Source organism: Ostrinia furnacalis, unplaced genomic scaffold (assembly GCF_004193835.3).
Source record: "Ostrinia furnacalis isolate ACB-3 unplaced genomic scaffold, ASM419383v2 OfSCF0526, whole genome shotgun sequence".
Classification (NCBI taxonomy): domain Eukaryota; kingdom Metazoa; phylum Arthropoda; class Insecta; order Lepidoptera; family Crambidae; genus Ostrinia; species Ostrinia furnacalis.
This window is the reverse complement of record NW_021130765.1, coordinates 290,000-309,081: the sequence shown is the minus strand read 5'-3', so window position 1 is coordinate 309,081 and position 19,082 is coordinate 290,000. Positions and strand designations below refer to the sequence as shown.

At 39.4% G+C, this 19,082-nt stretch overlaps 1 protein-coding gene across 5 annotated transcripts in view; it reads left to right on the top strand.

The window, feature by feature from the left end:
- Pax (paxillin) overlaps positions 1 to 18,861 on the top strand; it is a 46,898-nt gene extending 28,037 nt beyond the window's left edge. For 4 of the 5 annotated variants that reach the window (XM_028322846.1, XM_028322845.1, XM_028322843.1 and 1 more), the window contains exons 3-9: positions 5,563 to 5,794; positions 8,387 to 8,489; positions 13,204 to 13,426; positions 15,130 to 15,336; positions 15,460 to 15,633; positions 15,711 to 15,941; positions 18,507 to 18,861. In XM_028322846.1, coding sequence (XP_028178647.1) covers positions 5,563 to 5,794; positions 8,387 to 8,489; positions 13,204 to 13,426; positions 15,130 to 15,336; positions 15,460 to 15,633; positions 15,711 to 15,941; positions 18,507 to 18,773 — 1,437 coding nt within the window. In that variant the 3' untranslated portion in view covers positions 18,774 to 18,861. Of the gene's footprint in view, positions 1 to 5,562; positions 5,795 to 8,386; positions 8,490 to 13,203; positions 13,427 to 15,129; positions 15,337 to 15,459; positions 15,634 to 15,710; positions 15,942 to 16,119; positions 16,314 to 18,506 lie in introns of those variants that run through there. The other variant, XM_028322847.1, reaches the window with a different exon arrangement.
- The last annotated feature ends 221 nt before the right edge of the window (positions 18,862 to 19,082 follow it).

Below are 19,082 nucleotides of genomic sequence, written 5' to 3'. Positions count from 1 at the left end.
AAAATTACACGTATCTGCTACCAGTACCGGGGGTGAAGTGAAGTATGTGAGCGACAAGGAAGCGGTGCGTGGCGGACGCGCCGCGCTTCAGGCCGCTTGCTATAATAAACCATGCGCGGGACGCGCCGCGCTTCAAGCCGATTGCCACCCCAAACTATCGGTGTGCACTCACACAAATGCAATTCTCAGCTTAAGTTGAGAGGACTGTACTGCTCAACCAAATTAAATATTTTTTATGGGACCAAATGGCAACTATTCCGCATCGATCAAAACAAGAATCACGTAAATCGGATCAGAAATCTCGGCGTAGGTAATCGTTGTACATACATAGAAAAAAAAATACCAACCGAATTGAGAACCTCCTCCTTTTGTCGAAGTCCGTTAAAAATGGCTATTTTGTGTTGCTTGCTGGTTGTGTAGCAGAAAGTTACGACAGAGTCTACTATTACCTCACTTGGAATAGATATGTACGATGGTTTGTTCCCTTATTATCCTTAAGCGTGAGCGATGTTTACTTGACCTTGTGGTTGTGGTCACAGAAGTCAGTTTGTCATTTTGTTCGTCATTCGTAAGTTTTCATACCCAATGAAGTCAATACAAATAACGTAATAATTTACGTATGTAATTAGTTTACGTCGATATACGTAAGGTGAGGTTTCTTGTGTTTACACTAGGGATGATTTGATCATACGTTACGTTTACGTTACATAGGAAAAATTACTTGGAAAATACTATGACTGTAAAACACAGTAAAAATTGTCTTAAGACGTGTATAAATTATATTACTGAATAATTATACCAATTATTCTACAAATCAGAAAAAAAGCAGTGTTACATGTTTTACAAATCGTCCCAAGTAATAGGCATTTCATGTAAAATTATTCACGTAATGTAAACTGTTACTATTTCGATGGCTCCTACGTATAAGGGCGAAACTGCCGCTTACGCCTTTTTCCAATTATTTAAGCAATGATTTCACTTTGCTCTAATCTATAAAATCAGTAAGAAAAAAAAATTTTTTTTCCATTAGATACAAAATAAAATTTTAGGCAAATAGGCGTATGTGCAAAACTACGCCACGTATAAAGCCCAATCATACGATTCGTCAATCTATACGAGTAGTTGCTTACATAAACGTATATTTTTTATAATCCAAATCTTAAATAAAGCCATGAAATTATTTAGCAAATTGTTTTATTTATAAATTATGACACATTATATAGTTATTTAATTTTTAGCGTTAAGAGTCGCATCTCAAACTAATTTGAAAATTATAAATAACTTGAAAAAATCGAACTGCCTAAGGCATCGTGGGTTCAATTCCCGCCTTAGGCAATTCGATTTTTTCAAGTTATTTATATTTTTTAAAAATATGACACATTATGTTAAAAGACCTAACTAAATCTCGAGCACAGTATATGGGCGTATTTGCGTTAAAACGTAAAACGGTACATTAAACGACTTTTTCTAACTGATTTATTATTGATATAGCACATGATAACAATTAAAATAATTACATGCATAAATAAAGAGAGTAATCGCTTAAAATATTATATTTACGTTGTCATTTAAGTCTCTTTACGTTGAACAATATACATGAAATTATAGAAATATGCCGACGTAAAAGGGCAATGCGTAAAATCTCAAAATATATAAGAAAAATATAAAAATTGATAACAGCAGTAGCAAAAGCATTACATGTTAAGGCTAAATGTGAAATTTCATTAAATTCGTTTTAGTAGGTCAGAAGATATGACCCAAAAATATGGTTCTGGCCACTAAAATGGCTCTCCTGTAAAATTTACTTTTTTCACTTACGCCAGTATACGTAGGAGCCATCGATTTGCTTCTTGTCACGTTAACTAACGCTGGTTATGATGATGTAAACAAAATCTCTAAACAACACAATAGATACGCACAGTGTTAAGTGTAAAATTAGTTTGTGTATCACTTGTTTCCCATTTGGTCAGCACATTTCAGGCTAACAGGCTTGAATGAAGCTGATTGTTTAAAATACCATAACTTTAGCTAGGTTAGTCGATAATATTATGACTATGATATCATATGAATAATGAATATGATAAAATATATGAAATAAAAAAATCGCTTCAGTCGTTCAGAAGCTATGATGTTAGAGATAGACAGACACAAACATATAGACAAGTAAAAAAAAAGTGAAACTTATAACACCCCTATTTTTTGTGTCTAACGATAAAAATTAATTGCATGTTTTTAAGAATGTGTGCTTTGGAGAGTACAAACCGCTATAGCGACTCTACGAAGATAGGCTGGGCCTTGAAACTGATAACATTTATCAATATTATTAAAAATTGTCGTTATCATTAAATACATATTTTAGTTATAAATAAACAGTATTCTGACGCATTAAGTAAACGGTCTGACTTAAATTATATTATGACTGAATAAGACGATAAAAATATTTATGTTATTGGTTTGTTATTGTTTTGTGTTGTAATTTTAATCCATTTTTATATAATTGTAATGCACTGTCCACAGCACAAAATAATACACTCTTGTCACAACTCCTTGATGCCGCACAGTGCTAAGATTCAGTGGTGTCTCTACAAATGGCCATTTGGCCGAATGTCCAAAGTTTTTCGTCTACATCATTAAAAACTTAGTTGTACATAATTTCAAATGCAGGAGTGCTTCAATGAAATCAAAAATAGTAGCGCCAAAGCCGCCAAAGCTGAAGAGCTTCAATGAAAACAAAAATAGTAGCGCCATCTCGAGTTTGAATGAAGAACTTCTCAATAGCAAAACACTTTTCCTCTTTGGAAATGAGCCAAAGTGTTCTTGATCCGCACTAGATGGCTCTACTCATCTTTCTGTGAACTAAATATGTATTGTGAATAACAATAAAACAAGAGAATTGAAATATAATTTTACCATTTTTAATATTAAAACAAATTATTTTCAATATTATTATTAACCCCCAGGACTAGGCTTACCATGATTCTTACATTTTTGAGGACAACTTAGATACATTTCATCCTGAATTTAATATTAAAACTGACTGTTTAGATTGTAGTAGCACCAGTCCCACACCAGGAACCAGTAGTACACCATTTCTAATTTCACATCAAAATATTAACAATCTGTCGAATTTCCCGCCACTTTTGTTACGTTTGGTAGCACTGCCGTACTTCTACCAATCATTAGTCATAAATAAAAGCGACAAACACGACTTGGTACGATCTGTACCTCTAGTAGGAAAAACTTTCGAGTTCGTTTCGTTGCGTATTCAAAGTGTCATCGAAAAATTTTGTATGAAAAATTAAACAGCGCCCCCTAGGGCGGCTATAATATAGGGGGCGCTGTTTAATTTTTCATACAAAATTTTTCGATGACACTTTGAATACGCAACGAAACGAACTCGAAAGTTTTTCGTACTAGAGGTACTGGTCAACCTTAGGCACATTGCGACTTTCCACATTGATTGTTAAATAAAAATAAACCTTACAGCTATAAAGAAAATTGGAATAAGCTACTTGATTCTATGATAGACAAGGAGTAGTTAATTTTTTTTTGCAATGATTGTTGTAATAATTGAGTCACAATATCAAAATTACTTTTAAAATGTCGCTTATTCGGTTTGTTACTGGTACACCCACCCTAAGTTAAAATATTTAATTGAATTCAACGAAAAGTCGTTTAGACAATATTAATTCTGACGAAATAGATGTAAAAAATATATATATTAAACAAACATTAGTAAAACAAAGTCCACGTTCAGAAATATACGTACTGGAACATACTTAATGATTTGGCATAAGGGCAAATAACGTTCCGGAATCGCAACGAACACAGACGTAGTGCTAAATATAAATAAAACATGTGGAGACGTTTTCATTGTTTTGTCCTTGTCATTTCATGAAAACATTAAGTCTGGAGCTCTTAATATACGAGGGCACTTTTCAAAGTTAATGTCCCAAATAAAATACAAATCATATCGAATTCTAAAAGTCAGACGCGCGTTGTCGCCCCCCAATTTCAAGCTAAATTTGTGCTGGTTTAAAAGACATCATGTCGAGTTAAGACTGTCATAAAAATTACTTAATAAATAGATGTTGACAAGCGGATGAGCCGAAAAAGATTGTTAGTGTACCTACGCCAAAAGCAAAAAAACGCTGGCAACTGCTAATTGCACTATTACATAGTAAAGTGTTTTCAAGGAATCCGCGATAATATTTTTCTACTATGTATCTGTCCACCCATGGGCTTATCGAGGGTGTGGGATAAGGGATTTTAGCTAGCTCCCCCTAATAATGGTACGTCCTTACAAACCAGTGTTATAATTAATACGTTCTTAGGTGTAAGCGTGGGGGACCCTGGCTGAAAATCGGATTTGCTCTCTCCTAGGCCAAACTGCCACTCTCCCCTGGCTAAGGAGGCCCATGAATCAATCTAGCTAGCTATTCAATCGACAGCATTGCAAATTAAAAACATTTTTGTTACAAAATGATACTTATTATGATTGCCTTATGCCCATTTTCACCATCAATCCCTAGTTTTAGTGATCCCTATGGTAACACCACAGGATTTTTAGGTTCACTTAAAAATTAGGGATTGATGGTGAAAACGGGCATTAGTTGCTTCACTGTATAGCTGGACGTGCTGTCGTGTATACTTTAAAGTAATGTAATAAAATGTACGATTATGATTAGTTTATTATGAGTGACTTGTTTTGGTGTTGGTGTTTTCTCGTACATCGGGGCACGCTAGGAGCGGCTGGCGATGATAAATTACCCGTGTCCGAAACGCTATAGTGATGTTACGATGATTTAGGGCGCTCGTCAGTAGTTGATCTTATGGCCTGCGCTTCGGGGCGCGTGCCAAAATCTACATTTTCCTCTAAAACTAACTATATCCATTACACATTTTGACAGTATATGAAATAATTGAGTAAATTTTAGGAGAAGCTGAATAATGTTGACCAATTAATTTGTCCACGAAATGCTCAACTGCTCCTAGTAAGCACACTTTAATATTTTTTGAACCTGAAAAAAACTTTAACTGTAAATATCAGACACTTTAATATTTTTTGAACCTGTATAAAAACTTTAACTGTATGTTAAATATCAGAAGTGCCTGTGCTTTACTTGATAAACAGTGGTATAATATTGTACAAAAATATAAAAGAAAAGGTTAATATACTATTGATTACTATGAACACAACGCCAGCTGTCCGACAAATGCTCCAATAGAACAAGCCTGTTATTTCCCGTACCCTCTTTCCTACTTTAAATTACATACACTTATAGTAATTTACTTCAATCAACAAATTGCATGGTATTCATTCCAAAAATAGGTCACATAATTCTATTTACTTGTTCTGTCAGCTTACTAAGATAATAAAATCTTTTCAACATGATGAAAGGCTGAATTTGTAGAACTACTTTTTTCAGCTTGACAAAATTAAGTGTTTCGTTTTCCCAACTCGAATATTTTTTTAAAAAACCCTCACTTTGCAATAAGACTAATGAAAATAATGATTTAAACAACATCAATATAATATACCTTCCTTTTCATTGTCAACAGCCTACGTATCAAAACACAAGTTCAATACACGAACGCACAGTGCCCGTGAAGTATGGCGGCAGTCAAGCGAGCTATGGTGGCCACACGCCCTCGTACAACACAGGACAGTCCGCCGGGTACGGCCGGACCACCGGCCGGGGTAACCTGACGGAGTTGGATATACTGCTGGACGATTTGGGCAACGCAAGATATGGGAATTACGCTGATAAGAGCGCTTACAGTGAACGATCTGGTAAGTCTTGATTAATTTATTTTAACAGATTGTTAAGAGTCTAATATAATTATTAATTTTCTTTGATCATGAGTAATTTGAATCAAGAAAAATATTTTCTCTCATGACACTGAATCATGAGACGTTTTCTTTCATTGTTATTTCCAACCAAAAAGCATTATTTTAACTGTCGTTACGTAGATTTTAAATACCTAATAGGTTTTAAAGTTTTACTATTACGGATGCTGTGTAGTAGGTATACCAATTTCCGATGTCTATTTGTTACTTTCACACCCAGTTTTTTTTTTGTAATTTAGAGTATATTTTAAAACTGTTGCTTTTAAGCGCGCTCTACACTCGCGGCGCGAAAGGCCGCGAAAGCCGCAAAACGCGTGTGTAGATGGTTTCGCGGACTTTCGCGCGTTCACGTTCACGCTTCGCGCCGTTCCCCGTTCGTTGTCGGTTTTTTGTCCCGCGACAAAGGTTCGCGCTTGGTTCACGGCGCGCGATCGCGAACGCAACTACACTCGCAGTTTTTCGCAATAGCTGAGAAGACGCCGTCGCAAATGGTTGTGCATTATTGCGTACTTACTAACGTTCTTTTTTTTTAAATGAGTAGGTACTAGGCATGGAATAATGAACTTAAGTTGAAATTTATCGAGTGTTTTCAATCCGAACCAATACTTTGACAGTCCAAACACAAGGACCATAAAAATAAGACCCACTATGCCTGGACGCGGATAAGTGACATTTTGAATATTCCAGTCCAGTTATAGAACCTATAGAAAGAAAGTTAAGGATTCCACTCATAGTGGAGCAAGCTCAAGTGAAATATATGTATAAACCCATTAAACATTTTTTATTTGTGTCTTATTTTTAATACATAGGTAATTGTAATACGATATAGCACAGAGCGTCAACGCAGCAACAATCACGTCGTCATCCATTGAGGCCGCGAACGAGACTGCGAGGTTTCGCGAGTGTGGAGAGACACATATAAACGCGAAGTGCACGGCGCGAATCGCGGCGTGAATTCACAGCAAGAATCGCGCGCGAGTGTAGAGCGCGCTCAACATCTGTAATGCGAAAAAGTGCGTTGAAATATTATGATAAATGCCGTGTCATGGAAACTAATAGTTGAATGTTGTTTTTGGCAAGGACGCCTTTTCCCCACTGACCTCGCGGAAATAGATCAAATCTGCACTGGTTTCTGTTTATTTGATTTAGTTACTGCGTTTACGCATCTCTTCTGTTCTTATGTGAATTAGAGATTATAAAAAAGCTTTTTGAAGTTGAAAGAAGCTTTCTTGAAGAGTACACTGTAAAAGTCCTGCAAAAGCATTTTAAAATAATGAAAGTAAATATTGTAAATAAATCTAGTCCATAACGCCATTTGGCACGCGCGAAACTGACACTAAAATTTAGATATTTGACTTTGAGTCACTACTTCGCATTTAACAGGGCAATAATTTACGTAAATTAACTCGGAATAGAGCTAAAGATACATTTATCTAAAGATCCTTAAATCATTTTGCATTTTGGTAATTCCAAAATGAGTAGACTTTAGCAACTATAATCCAATTAATATGAAGGATTTCAAGAGACTGAAGGTATGACCAAGAATAATTAATACGTCAACTGTCTGTTTAAGATTTCCAAATAACAAATTAGATCTATTTGCGAATGTCTAATGCCCTGACGTTATAAATCCCGTGGACGGATGCCCCAACACGTGTTTAACTTTACATCATTGAGAATTGTCACTTCACAATGGCTCGCTCTTGGCATCGCGGACGCGTCTAGCCCAGACGAGGTTGATATAGTACGTGAGACGAAATTATAGGACGTTAGAGCCGTAATTTTGATTTAATCAAGCCACTTTCGTAAGCCATATAGCAATTTAACTGATTGCTCTTTGGCACACAGTTAAGGTTGCTTTGGAGGTCTTTATCGTAAGTTTTGATGTTTCAACGATATAAAGATGGTTTTATGTCCACTAAAAATATTCTCATGTTTAATATGTCAAAACAACAGTAGTTTCTAGTAGTAAATATATAGTTTGATAATAAATAAATTGTGCCCTTCAAGTTGCACGATTAACCACAATAATTCTGATGATTATACATAATAATGTTAATTCTGTTCCCATGATGTCCGAAAATATCCTTTAAAAGTATGCTACCCCTTCTGTTCTAACCCACCTGTTGGGAGGCCTTGTCAAAGAAATATAGGCAAAATTATTTTTGGCTTCGTTCCTAATGAGTGAAAACGCTTTTATTTTCATCGTATACTTCATTCGTAGCTTTAAAGACTCTTGTAAACATGACTTTTACTGATGTAACCTCGAGCAACGGCCTCATCGTCTTGAGATCTTACCCGACCTTTCCTTTTTGTTTCGATTCAATTGTATTTGTTAATGGCAATTAGATATACTGATGGGCATGGCACATCTTTATTAGCCGGTTTGTACTTCACAAAGGAAGGTTTTAGGATTCATAGGACGACGTAAAACTGATATTTTTTTATCCTATCTTTCTTATTTTTTTTCGACTCTTCAATGATGACAACCTTATACATATAATGGTTGATATTGAACATGTTTCGTTGTTTCAGTAACAGATGGCTACGCAAGGACCAATGGAGCGACTAGTCCTGCGTCCTCAAGGCCGACCGTGGACTCACTCCTCGACCAGCTCAGCACAGACGTGCCTAATGGGTAAGTTGTTTTACAGTAAAAAAGTTGTCAATTTCATGCTATTGATGTCTCCTCTGTCTAACTTATGTCCCGAATCTGATGAGGCATCGGTTATCTATGTAAATCGTTTTTTATGATCGTTCACTTCACGATCGAGATACTCAAACGAATCTTGAATGCGAAATTACGTCACATTATCTTCTTTCGTGAAAACACTATTATTTACATAGATGTTTTGGGAGATCACTTCAACTTCTTCAACCTTTATGTTGATTGTCTCATAGATTCGTCTCAAAAGTTTCAAAAATGCCCTTTGTTTTTTGTTTTTACTGCTGTTGTATAGTAGTTAGTCTATTTTGGCACAAGAGGCATTAAACTTAGGCCTGTTGCCCACGCATTCGAACGTATCACACACGTGATCTGACAGCTGATCCACCGCGTATGCTCTCAATTGTTTTTACATTTCAGCATTGTTTGAAATTCTAACAATTTTATCATTTTCATTGTTAGCGAATAGAAGACAGTGGATAAGCGCTACATCTTATTTATTTCCCGCGTTTAGAATAGAATAATGTTTAATAAAATGTGGTTGTCAATGTCAACTTGGCACAATGTAGCAGACTTCGCAAAGACTTTGATGTGAAGCTTTGATGGCCTGTTTACACACGAACTCAATTTGTGGCCGTAACAATAGCTTTCCGGCTGTAAAAAGTCGAAGTGGTCGTAGACACTTTAACAGCTTGGGATATAGATTATAGGGCCATATACTGGGTCGTTATTAAGTCTATAGTTACAAAACATTGTGGTTAGTAAAATAAAACGTGAAATAGATTCTGATTCCCATTCCCATCCCATCTCATCATACTCAACATGTTTACTAAAAACTTCAAAATCCGAATTTGATTTTGATCCAGATGAAAGTTTATTCATAATAGCAATCACGCTTGTTATTGAAATGAATTCTGGCAAAAAACTTATGAAGTAAATATTTCAAGAAACGGTAAACAACTTACATAAAAGACTGAAACTTCCCCGCGACCTTGAAGATCGTAAATGAGTGTCACGACCTCTATTCTATTTTTCAAGAAAGTATTTTTAGCTGTTCCCATGGAAAAATATGTTTTGTGTTGATTGGGAGGCAGATCTTTAATTAGGAACCTTTTTCCCTTCTTACTGGATTTAAAATATTTATTTGCCATAAACCTAGTGAAAACTTTCTGGAAGTATGAACCCTTCGACGCATTTTTCGTTTGGTGAAGTATTGTTTGCTTCCTCGCAAGCTTGGCGAGTGTAAATTAATAACTCAAGAAGCACAGATGGTGAATCAAATTTTTGGTGATACTTACAGCTCAAATCACATTCGTCGTCGATAAGATTTGCCTGTACTCTCAATATTAATTATTATGTGCCTATCTTCTTCCATCGTCATCACCACCCTGATCCTAGGCCGTAATATGCCTATTTTGTCAGTAAAAAACAATTATTTTTGTTTTGATTCGCCGAGTCATATCGCCTTTTACGCAGTTTAGCAAATAGCTTTTTGTATCAAGAGTGGAACTTTTTCCTGTTTACTACTAGTAGTAGTTTAAATACTGCTATCAGTATTTCTCTGTGTTAGGCCTGATCAAGCAATATCACTTTCAGTGTTTGTGTCTCTTGATCTTCTTGATTTGTAAATAACGGAATGGCTTACTGACTTTTGTTGTTATATGAAGCTCACAAATCTTAGGTATTCTCAAACGATGCTTGGTTGGACGGTGGGGATTCTTGGATGGCTCAAACATGGAGTGCACGTGCGGTTTTGTTCGCCAGTCGATGAAGCAAATGATGTCGTGCCCTGAGTGCCCGAGCAACTACACGCAGGAGGATTTAATGAATGCTGCTGACATCGCTACTCTTGCAGCGGAGTTCTGGGCTGACACTGTGTAGGTTTGTTGTCGATACGATAAGAAGAAGACAAACGATGCTTGCTTAAGTGAAGCAGCAAATTGAACGCACAGCGTTGTGATTGGTTCGTGTGTCACCCTGTGCGTCTACGCGCACTGTGAGACCTCATAGTGATGTTTGTGAATACAGGCGTTAGGGCGGTACGGTCGTAACGTATAGATAGTTCGGCGTGACGAGCAGCCGTGGGCCGATCGGCAGGGGCCGTGTGAAAATTGCGTATTTTTGTAGCGCCCGCCTACAAATAGCACGCTACGTCAGATATACACCGGTTTTGTTGTAATAATCGCCTATACTTAGTGCGACCATGAGCTTGTGGAAAACATTGAAAATTTATTTTTATTACACGTAAAATTATTATACGATCAACTGCGCAGCGCAAGCACATGTTATTTATTGTTTGTTCAGTTAGGTAGTTAAATGCAATTTTATTACTTACATTAATTTTGCTCTCATACAAATATGTATGTATGTTCGATCGAACTTTACATCATATAAAACATTAGAAGCTCTCTTTTACTATAAATCGGCACTATGATTTATTATTCAAAACTACGTCAATTTTGATAAGCAAAATGATTAAAAAATTTAAAAAATTTCCGTAATTTTTCCAAAATCATGGTCACCCTAAACCGTCTGCCTACAATGAGCACAATCGAAACGGATAAATCTTTCTTTTCATTATAGTTTCCATTAAGTCGATCTTGTCGTAACTGTAATGTGTTTACAAAAACTGTAGTCTGTGATATAGGCTTATTTTTAACTAAGAGAACATAATAACATCTGACTGTATTAAACAAACATTGTTTTTGTGCGTGCATAATAATAAGTATGCAAAGGAACTTAAAATAATGCTCTAATGAAATCTGAATGCTGTCGAGGGCAATGTGTTCTGTTTTTGGGCACATTGCTGCGACGCTGGCCCCGCCCCCTTTTCACATCTCCCTTTAGTTTTTGTGATCTGTGGGCCGTGCCCAGCCCAGAATGGTCTAGTGCCCACCCAAGAAAATCATAGAAATAGTAAATCTACATACCTTATGACACTAATCACACGCTGCATTGCTCTTGGGTCCAGGGTCCCCCTGAAAATTAACCCTAGATACGTCATTGAAGCTAAACATGCTTGTGTCATGATGATTACCACAACAGTCCAGTGGCTGCGGGTTCGAACCTGCGTTCCTCGGTCAGTCCGACTCTGACGTCATTGGGATATTGTCGTTTCTCTGTACTGTGTCTCAGTTCATAGATCCTTTTCAAGCATAATAAAAAGTGACTAAGGAGTGCCAGCAAATGTTAGACAACTTATACTTAAGCGTCAATATTTTTGATAGACTCGTTTCATCATCGAACGCTCGTATTGATTTATGGTTTCCGTTACTCTGCCCAGATTATTTCTGTACACCGGCAGTTATCCTCAAGTTTCTATATAATAAATATCTCCGCGTATTCATAGGGCGTGTTGACACGACCCGTTTGCGTCAACGGATCGAAATACTCCGGCGCAGTCGCAAACAATGGATCATGTTTCGGCAATCGATTTTATACTCGATAAATCATGCAGCTGAAATACAGCAATAATGGTGCTAGTAGCATTGTATAAGCGCTATTGGCACTCCTGCGCAGCTTCCGCCCTTTAATTAGTGCGCTAACTCAGATCTGTCGCGCGGCGCACCTGCTCCCAGATTTCGTACGTGTATATTACACATTATTTACTGGACCGCATTCGTTATGAACACAGACTAATTAGTGATGGTGACTTTGTTTATGGTTTTGAGATAAATTATGTCTATTGTTTTGTTTATCTTGGCAGCGGAAATGCAAGAAATAATGATAAGACTTTTCTGGATACAATCATTCGACTCAAAAAACGACTGATCAAAATCCAGATATTCCATATTCGTTTCTCTAAACAGGCATAAGAAATAAACACATGTAGGGCCTATGTTTGTAACCCTGTTTTATCAAATAAAGATCCCATCAAAAACAATACTTGTCAAAAAAACCAAGTCTCGCAACTCAGTTGTTCTACGGTAAAAAGTTGTGAGATCCATGTAATACCAAGTCCAGGCCAGGAAATCTTTAACGTTTTACATAAATATATTGACTTGGCCATCGCACTAAATAATTTAATTTACACGTGTTTTCATGCGATGGCCAAGTCAATATATTTATGTAAAACGTTAAAGATTTCCTGGCCTGGACTTGGTATTACATGGATCTCACAACTTTTTACCGTAGAACAACTGAGTTGCGAGACTTGGTTTTTTTGACAAGTATTGTTTTTGATGGGATCTTCATTTCTTTTTGTATTTTGTAGACAGCAGTTATGTATCTAGAAAACTGGACCGAAATTGAAAAATTTTACTCGACTTGGCGGTTGCACTACCGTGCCCCCAAATATTTTAGTTTTTCCTTGATTCATACACCAAACACTACTTATATTCCAAATTTGAAGCTTCTAGGTCTGCTAGAAGTGCCTTAGAGTTTTGATGATCGGTGAGTCAGTGAGTCAGTCAGTGAGTGACAAAATTAAGTAACTTTGACCCGTTATAATTCTTAAACTACTGGTTCAAATTGAATGAAATTTTAAATATACCGTGTCTTTACAATGCCTGCATAGATAATGAAAATTCAGCCTTCTAGTTTTATCCACAACGAAGTTACAGGCGGTCGAAAATGGCCTGAATTGCTTCGAGAAAAGGATGGTACGGCCGTGCCGCTTTTTTGCTCGACTTGGTGGGGGCACTGCCGTGCCCCCAGATTGACCTTATTTTTACTTTCCTTTTAACAGCCGTGCATCAACATCACCCGTTCCGCCATCGTCCGGCACACTACCCCGGCCCGGCACCAAGCAGGTGACCGTCACGGTGCAAGAGACGGTGGTAGAGCCGGCGCTGCAGCCCCCGCCGGCGCCGGCGCCGGTCCCGGCGACGACTGTGGCGCGGCACCATCACCACGCCTCCAGCGCCACGAAGGAGCTCGATGACCTGATGGCCTCGCTGTCGGACTTCAAGGTATGTATCCCAACAGGGACACAAAACAGGTGACAGTGATGGAGCCGGCGCGGCACCACCACCACCATGCGTCCAGCGCAATGAAGGAGCTCGATGACCTGATGGCCTCGCTGTCGGACTTCAAGGTATGTATCCCAACAGGGGCACAAAACAGGTGACAGTGATGGAGCCGGCGCGGCACCACCACCACCATGCGTCCAGCGCAATGAAGGAGCTGGACGACCTGATGGCCTCGCTTTAGGACTTCAAGGTATGTATCCCAACAGGGGCACCAAACAGGTGACGATCACGGTGGTGGAGCCGGCGACCACAGTGGCGCGGCACCACGCATCTAGCGTTACAAAGGAGCTGGACGATTTGATGATCTCGCTTCCGGACTTCAAGGTGTGTATCCTAACAGCCGAGCATCAAGATCACCCGGAATATAGAAGTGTTAGAATGGCACAGTTCTCACGGTATTCCAGACAATTCGGAAAGATGACGGTCGTTTGAATTGAAATACAAAATTGAAAGACGAAGGGATGTTCACTTTACTTTTATTACTTTTCAGTGTCAAATTTTATCAAGTTTAGTGTCATTATAACGTACCCAATAAACCGCCAAAAATTTGATGGCGTCTCACATAAAGACTAACCAGTAAATTGAAATGCGTCAAATGAAAGCAGACGTAGAAAACACCTGAAACGTGAGCGCAGCAGGCCCTATCATTCACCTGCGATTATTGACCGTTCCAGCTCATATTAAAATAGATTTATTAGCAAACTAACTGTAATACATCAAATCAGCCGTATCTAACAAGGTGACTGATGATGGTCATTAAAACTTGATGAATGAATTATGACCACTATTACAGCCTCACCATAACTGAGACTACGATTTTTGGGCTCATTCTTTTGTTCAATCAATCGGATGTCTTGAGATGATCACGTCTTTGGTCTTGAATTTAATTATAACGAGATTGATTATCTGCGTATCTGCTTCGGCCACTCTTGTTTACATTAGCGCATGCACGTAACGGATAGTAAGGAGTGCAAGGTCATCCTTCAACCGACTCTACACTATCCGCTAAATTCATGTTCCCAGAAACCTGCCAAAAAGACACTTGACCCAATATCTTAACGCATAAAACCGACATTAAATGTGCCTGCACGCACTGGCCTATACAACTTTTCTCATTCATAAAATCAGTATTTTCAGAGTAAACCAACGTATTTATAATTCCTGAAGTTGAATGTTTTCACTCAATTTTACGAGCTGCGGAATCAGAAGTCAGGCTGACGCTGAGTCACGCCCCCTAAGGTCCAGTATCGGGCGGCAGGGGCTCATAGCACACTGCACCACAGTAACTCGGCTTTTCAGTTTATTATAATATTTACAAGTCTCCTTTCTTGGTCCACGTCTATTTCCAGCCCACGAGCAGGCAGCTCTCCAGCGGCTGCCGTCTCGCTCGCACCCGCGCCTCGCGCCTAGCTAAAGATAGTCCCGAGCGTTACATCACAGGCGTGGTGGGGCCGCGAGCTTATAATATTAGAGTACATAGTCAAACATTTCACTCGAACCGCATTCGCTCCAGTCCACCACGACCGGACGGTGTTACCTTCTGTACGTTGCGATCTCCGAAACCAAGACTCGACTTATACAAGTCGGGGGATTCGCACATACAGAAAGTGACATCGGTTGGATAATTTTGTTTGATATTGCAGGTCAGCGGAACAGGAGGAGAGGGCGGAACCCACGTGTATCGCGAGAAGCGCGCGTGGCAAGAACACTACCGCAGCAGCCCCAAGCAGCCCGAATCCGCCTCTCTCGAGCATATGCTCGGATCCCTCCGCGCAGACATGAGCCGCCAAGGAGTCCAGACGCCCCAGAAGGGATGCTGCAACGCCTGCGAGAAGCCCATCGTCGGACAGGTGGCCGCCGTTCTGTCTTGGAAGCAGAACTTGGATGTGACAGTGAACCAACGTCTGCTCCCAACGCAGTGTGATATAGTGTGACGAGACTGAAGTGATACTAAGGATTGTCGTTTCGTACAGGTGATCACCGCGTTGGGTCGCACGTGGCACCCTGAGCACTTCACCTGTGCCCACTGCAACCAGGAGTTGGGCACGAGGAACTTCTTCGAGCGTGATGGCCGGCCGTACTGCGAGCCGGATTACCACAACCTGTTCTCGCCGCGATGCGCCTACTGCAACGGGCCGATCCTCGACGTCAGTTCAATCAATTTCGTTTTCATCCAGTTTCAATGAGGGAGCTCCTTGGGGTTAAAAGGCGTTTTGTGTTTCAGAAATGCGTGACAGCCCTGGAGAAGACTTGGCACACGGAGCACTTCTTCTGCGCCCAGTGTGGGCAGCAGTTTGGGGAAGATGGTTTCCACGAGCGGGACGGCAAGCCCTACTGCCGTGCCGACTACTTCGACATGTTCGCGCCCAAGTGTGGCGGCTGCAACAAGCCCATCATGGAGAACTATATCTCAGCGCTCAACACACAGTGGCACCCCGATTGCTTCGTCTGTAAGGTCAGTATCACTCTCAATAGGAAGTTCCACAGCTGCCAGAGAAACATCGAAACAGGTTTGTTTACACTTCATGCATCTATGCCAGGTCAAGTATACACAAACCTAAAAGTTCACTAACGAGCATAAGTTTCTGGACTTTTAGCCACCTCGATACTAATCGATTGTTTCGATCGTGCAGGAATGCCAAACTGCAGTCAAAGGCAAATCTTTCTATGCGATGGAAGGAAAACCAGTATGCCCCAAATGCGTCGGAGTCGACGAGGATGAGTAAAGGATGATGCGCCGACCCCCAAAATGGATGCCCTCCCCCAATTTCTTTTACAGCTATGCTCGCCGGCACCGGCGTGGGAATGAATGTAAACACACAAACACGAATGCTAAATGAGTACACCAACACACATTACACCAAGTATAGGGTACTTAAATAGGAAATAAACTATGTAATATATTTTTGTAATATTATTGTAATGCTAAGATTTATAATAAAGAGAACAAAAATAAAGAAAAAAAAAACAAAAAAAATATTAATTAACAAAAAATACAAAACAAATGAAAATAAATAAACAAAACACTGCGTGTCGCGACGCGGGCGCAGGGCGCGAGCCCGCCGCAAGGTCGCGTGCGTACGCGCATGGCAATGACCTTTTATCAATTCATTGTTGTGCCGCGACGGAGGGCGGCAAAAACGCAGCTAAATAGTAAACGGGGTCAAGTGCTAGGCGTATAGGGTTCCCGATGGAGTCGCGGGCTCGCTAAAAATAGGGCCGCGCGTGACGTCACTCGCGTCTGCAGCCACACCGGCTGTCGTAAATCAGGTCGCTTTGTTTATGGGCCATCGGATCAAACGCTATTTTTGACGCACTCCGCGCTATTATTAGAGCGTCGTCAAGCGACTAATAGATTGACATTGCCTCGCTTTCACAGTTTACAGATATTTCTATATGGTGCAGCAAAACAAAACTGCATCAAAATTAATAATAGCCTCCATAATAATATTTACGAAAACAGTTGCATTAAAAACATGAGAATAATAACTAATTTATCACTTTCAAATCCACGCCGATTAAAATATTTACTTAGCGGAAATGTGAAATTAAATACAGTAACTACAATAAACACATTTTCTTATCCAAGTGCAGTACAAACAATTATAATTGTTATAACAATGCATTTAAAACTGCGGTTACATATTAATGCGTGTGTGCTAGAAAAATACACAATGTCAAATATTATAATACAGGCGGACTTAGAATCAAAAATACAACTTCTCAAAGACGTCCTTAGAAAAAATAACTGGATAAACATAATATTTCATGTAATTATACCCCGGACCTAAGTGAAAATGTGTTGTATGATAGAACGACAGACCCGTGGCTCGGAGCCAAGCGTATGAAATATGCGCACTAAAATTATAAAACTGGCGGAATGATGTAATTATTCATTTACCAAGTGACACAACAGCTTTCAACACAAAACACTAACACAAAACTAAAATAATAGTAGAGATTCTGTAAGATCATGTTATCATAAATATTCGTCTGTAATTGGGCAGGATATAAGCTTATAATCCCATATTTACAAAAACGTTATTAACGCTTGGTCACATTGTCACTATCACTATCACTGTGTGTGATGAAAGACAAAACAGTGTCAACAAAGTTATTGGGCTGTTTTTAGCTAGAGTCTAGCTTAGGCCCGATTCGACCAAACTTATATCCGAGAATAACTCCTGGTATAACTGGCACATTGACAGTTTCAGTATGGGAAATATGTCAAAGCTGACGATTTATTCCGAGATTAAAATTTACTCTTGTTTGGTCGAATCCACTCTTAAGGTATCATCAGTTTTGACATATTTCCCATACTGAAACTGTCAATGTGTCAGTTATACCAGGAGATATTCTCTGATAAAAGTTTGGTCGAATCGGTCCTTAGTAGCATAAAGTAACTCCTTTCTTACGGAGTAAAAATTATTGACACCTAGTTTCTAGTAGATTTGCCTTGTCTGTTTAAATCCGAAAGTGATAGAACATATTCAATGACTCTACAAATACACATTAAACCATTTACACTTCACATTCAAACTCATCTTACGAAAATCATTCCTAGGTTGGTACTGGTGCTAGATGTAAATTCCCTCTAACTAAAGTATCAAGTATACAAAAGAGGCGTGACTTAAATGAATGATAGATGTGATGTGATGTGTGGTTCCGACAAAGGCCCATCCCCATTTTCTCTTTGATATCGTAAAGAGGCGACTAAGGGAGAAATATGGTAACATCAGTCAGGTCTCCCTAACCCGTCTGTTCAGCGTGAGTAGTGTAGGCAATATCCTCCTACCTTTGGTAAATTAGAGAGGATCATCCTCCTCCTGCAGTGGAGACTATAGGACCTGATGATGATGAATTCATCATTTCAACAACCAACATCGGCCCTTGGAATGATTTTCATATGGGCCGGTTTGAATCAGTCTGCATCCAGCGCCTTCTAACTATCTTTATAATGTCATCTTTCCACGTTCTTGACGTCTCACTACGACTAATTAACTTATTGTTTCGTTTCCAGGAGTGCCGCGAGCCCTTCCACGGCGGTTCGTTCTTCGAGCACGAAGGCCAGCCCTACTGCGAGACGCACTATCACGGCAAGCGCGGCTCGCTTTGCGCCGGCTGCCACAAACCAATCGCCGGCCGCTGCATCACGGCCATGTTCCGAAAGTTCCATCCCGAGCACTTTGTGTGCGCCTTCTGTTTGAGGCAACTCAATAAAGGCACCTTCAAGGAGCAGAACGATAAGCCGTACTGCCATATGTGCTTTGACAAGCTGTTTGGGTAGAGGTTTGGTGAGATATATCACGATATACGAGAACCTACGCTCGTAGACTGGTAACATTCGTGACAGAATCAATTCTTCAGAAAAAAAACAATACATACGTATTGTGTTTCCGAGGTAGGGTAAGATACCCAGTTCTCCGGTTGAGAATTCTAGGTGAAGCTTGCCTGAAAACTGATAATCATTTTCCATCACGTGACATGCAGGTTAAGAGCGTTATAGGTACTAAACGTAACACTACTTCGCTCTGTGAAGCAGTCACTAAATTGAATTTTTCATGAATGTTACTTCGTCTAGGAGTGCTGATCAGTG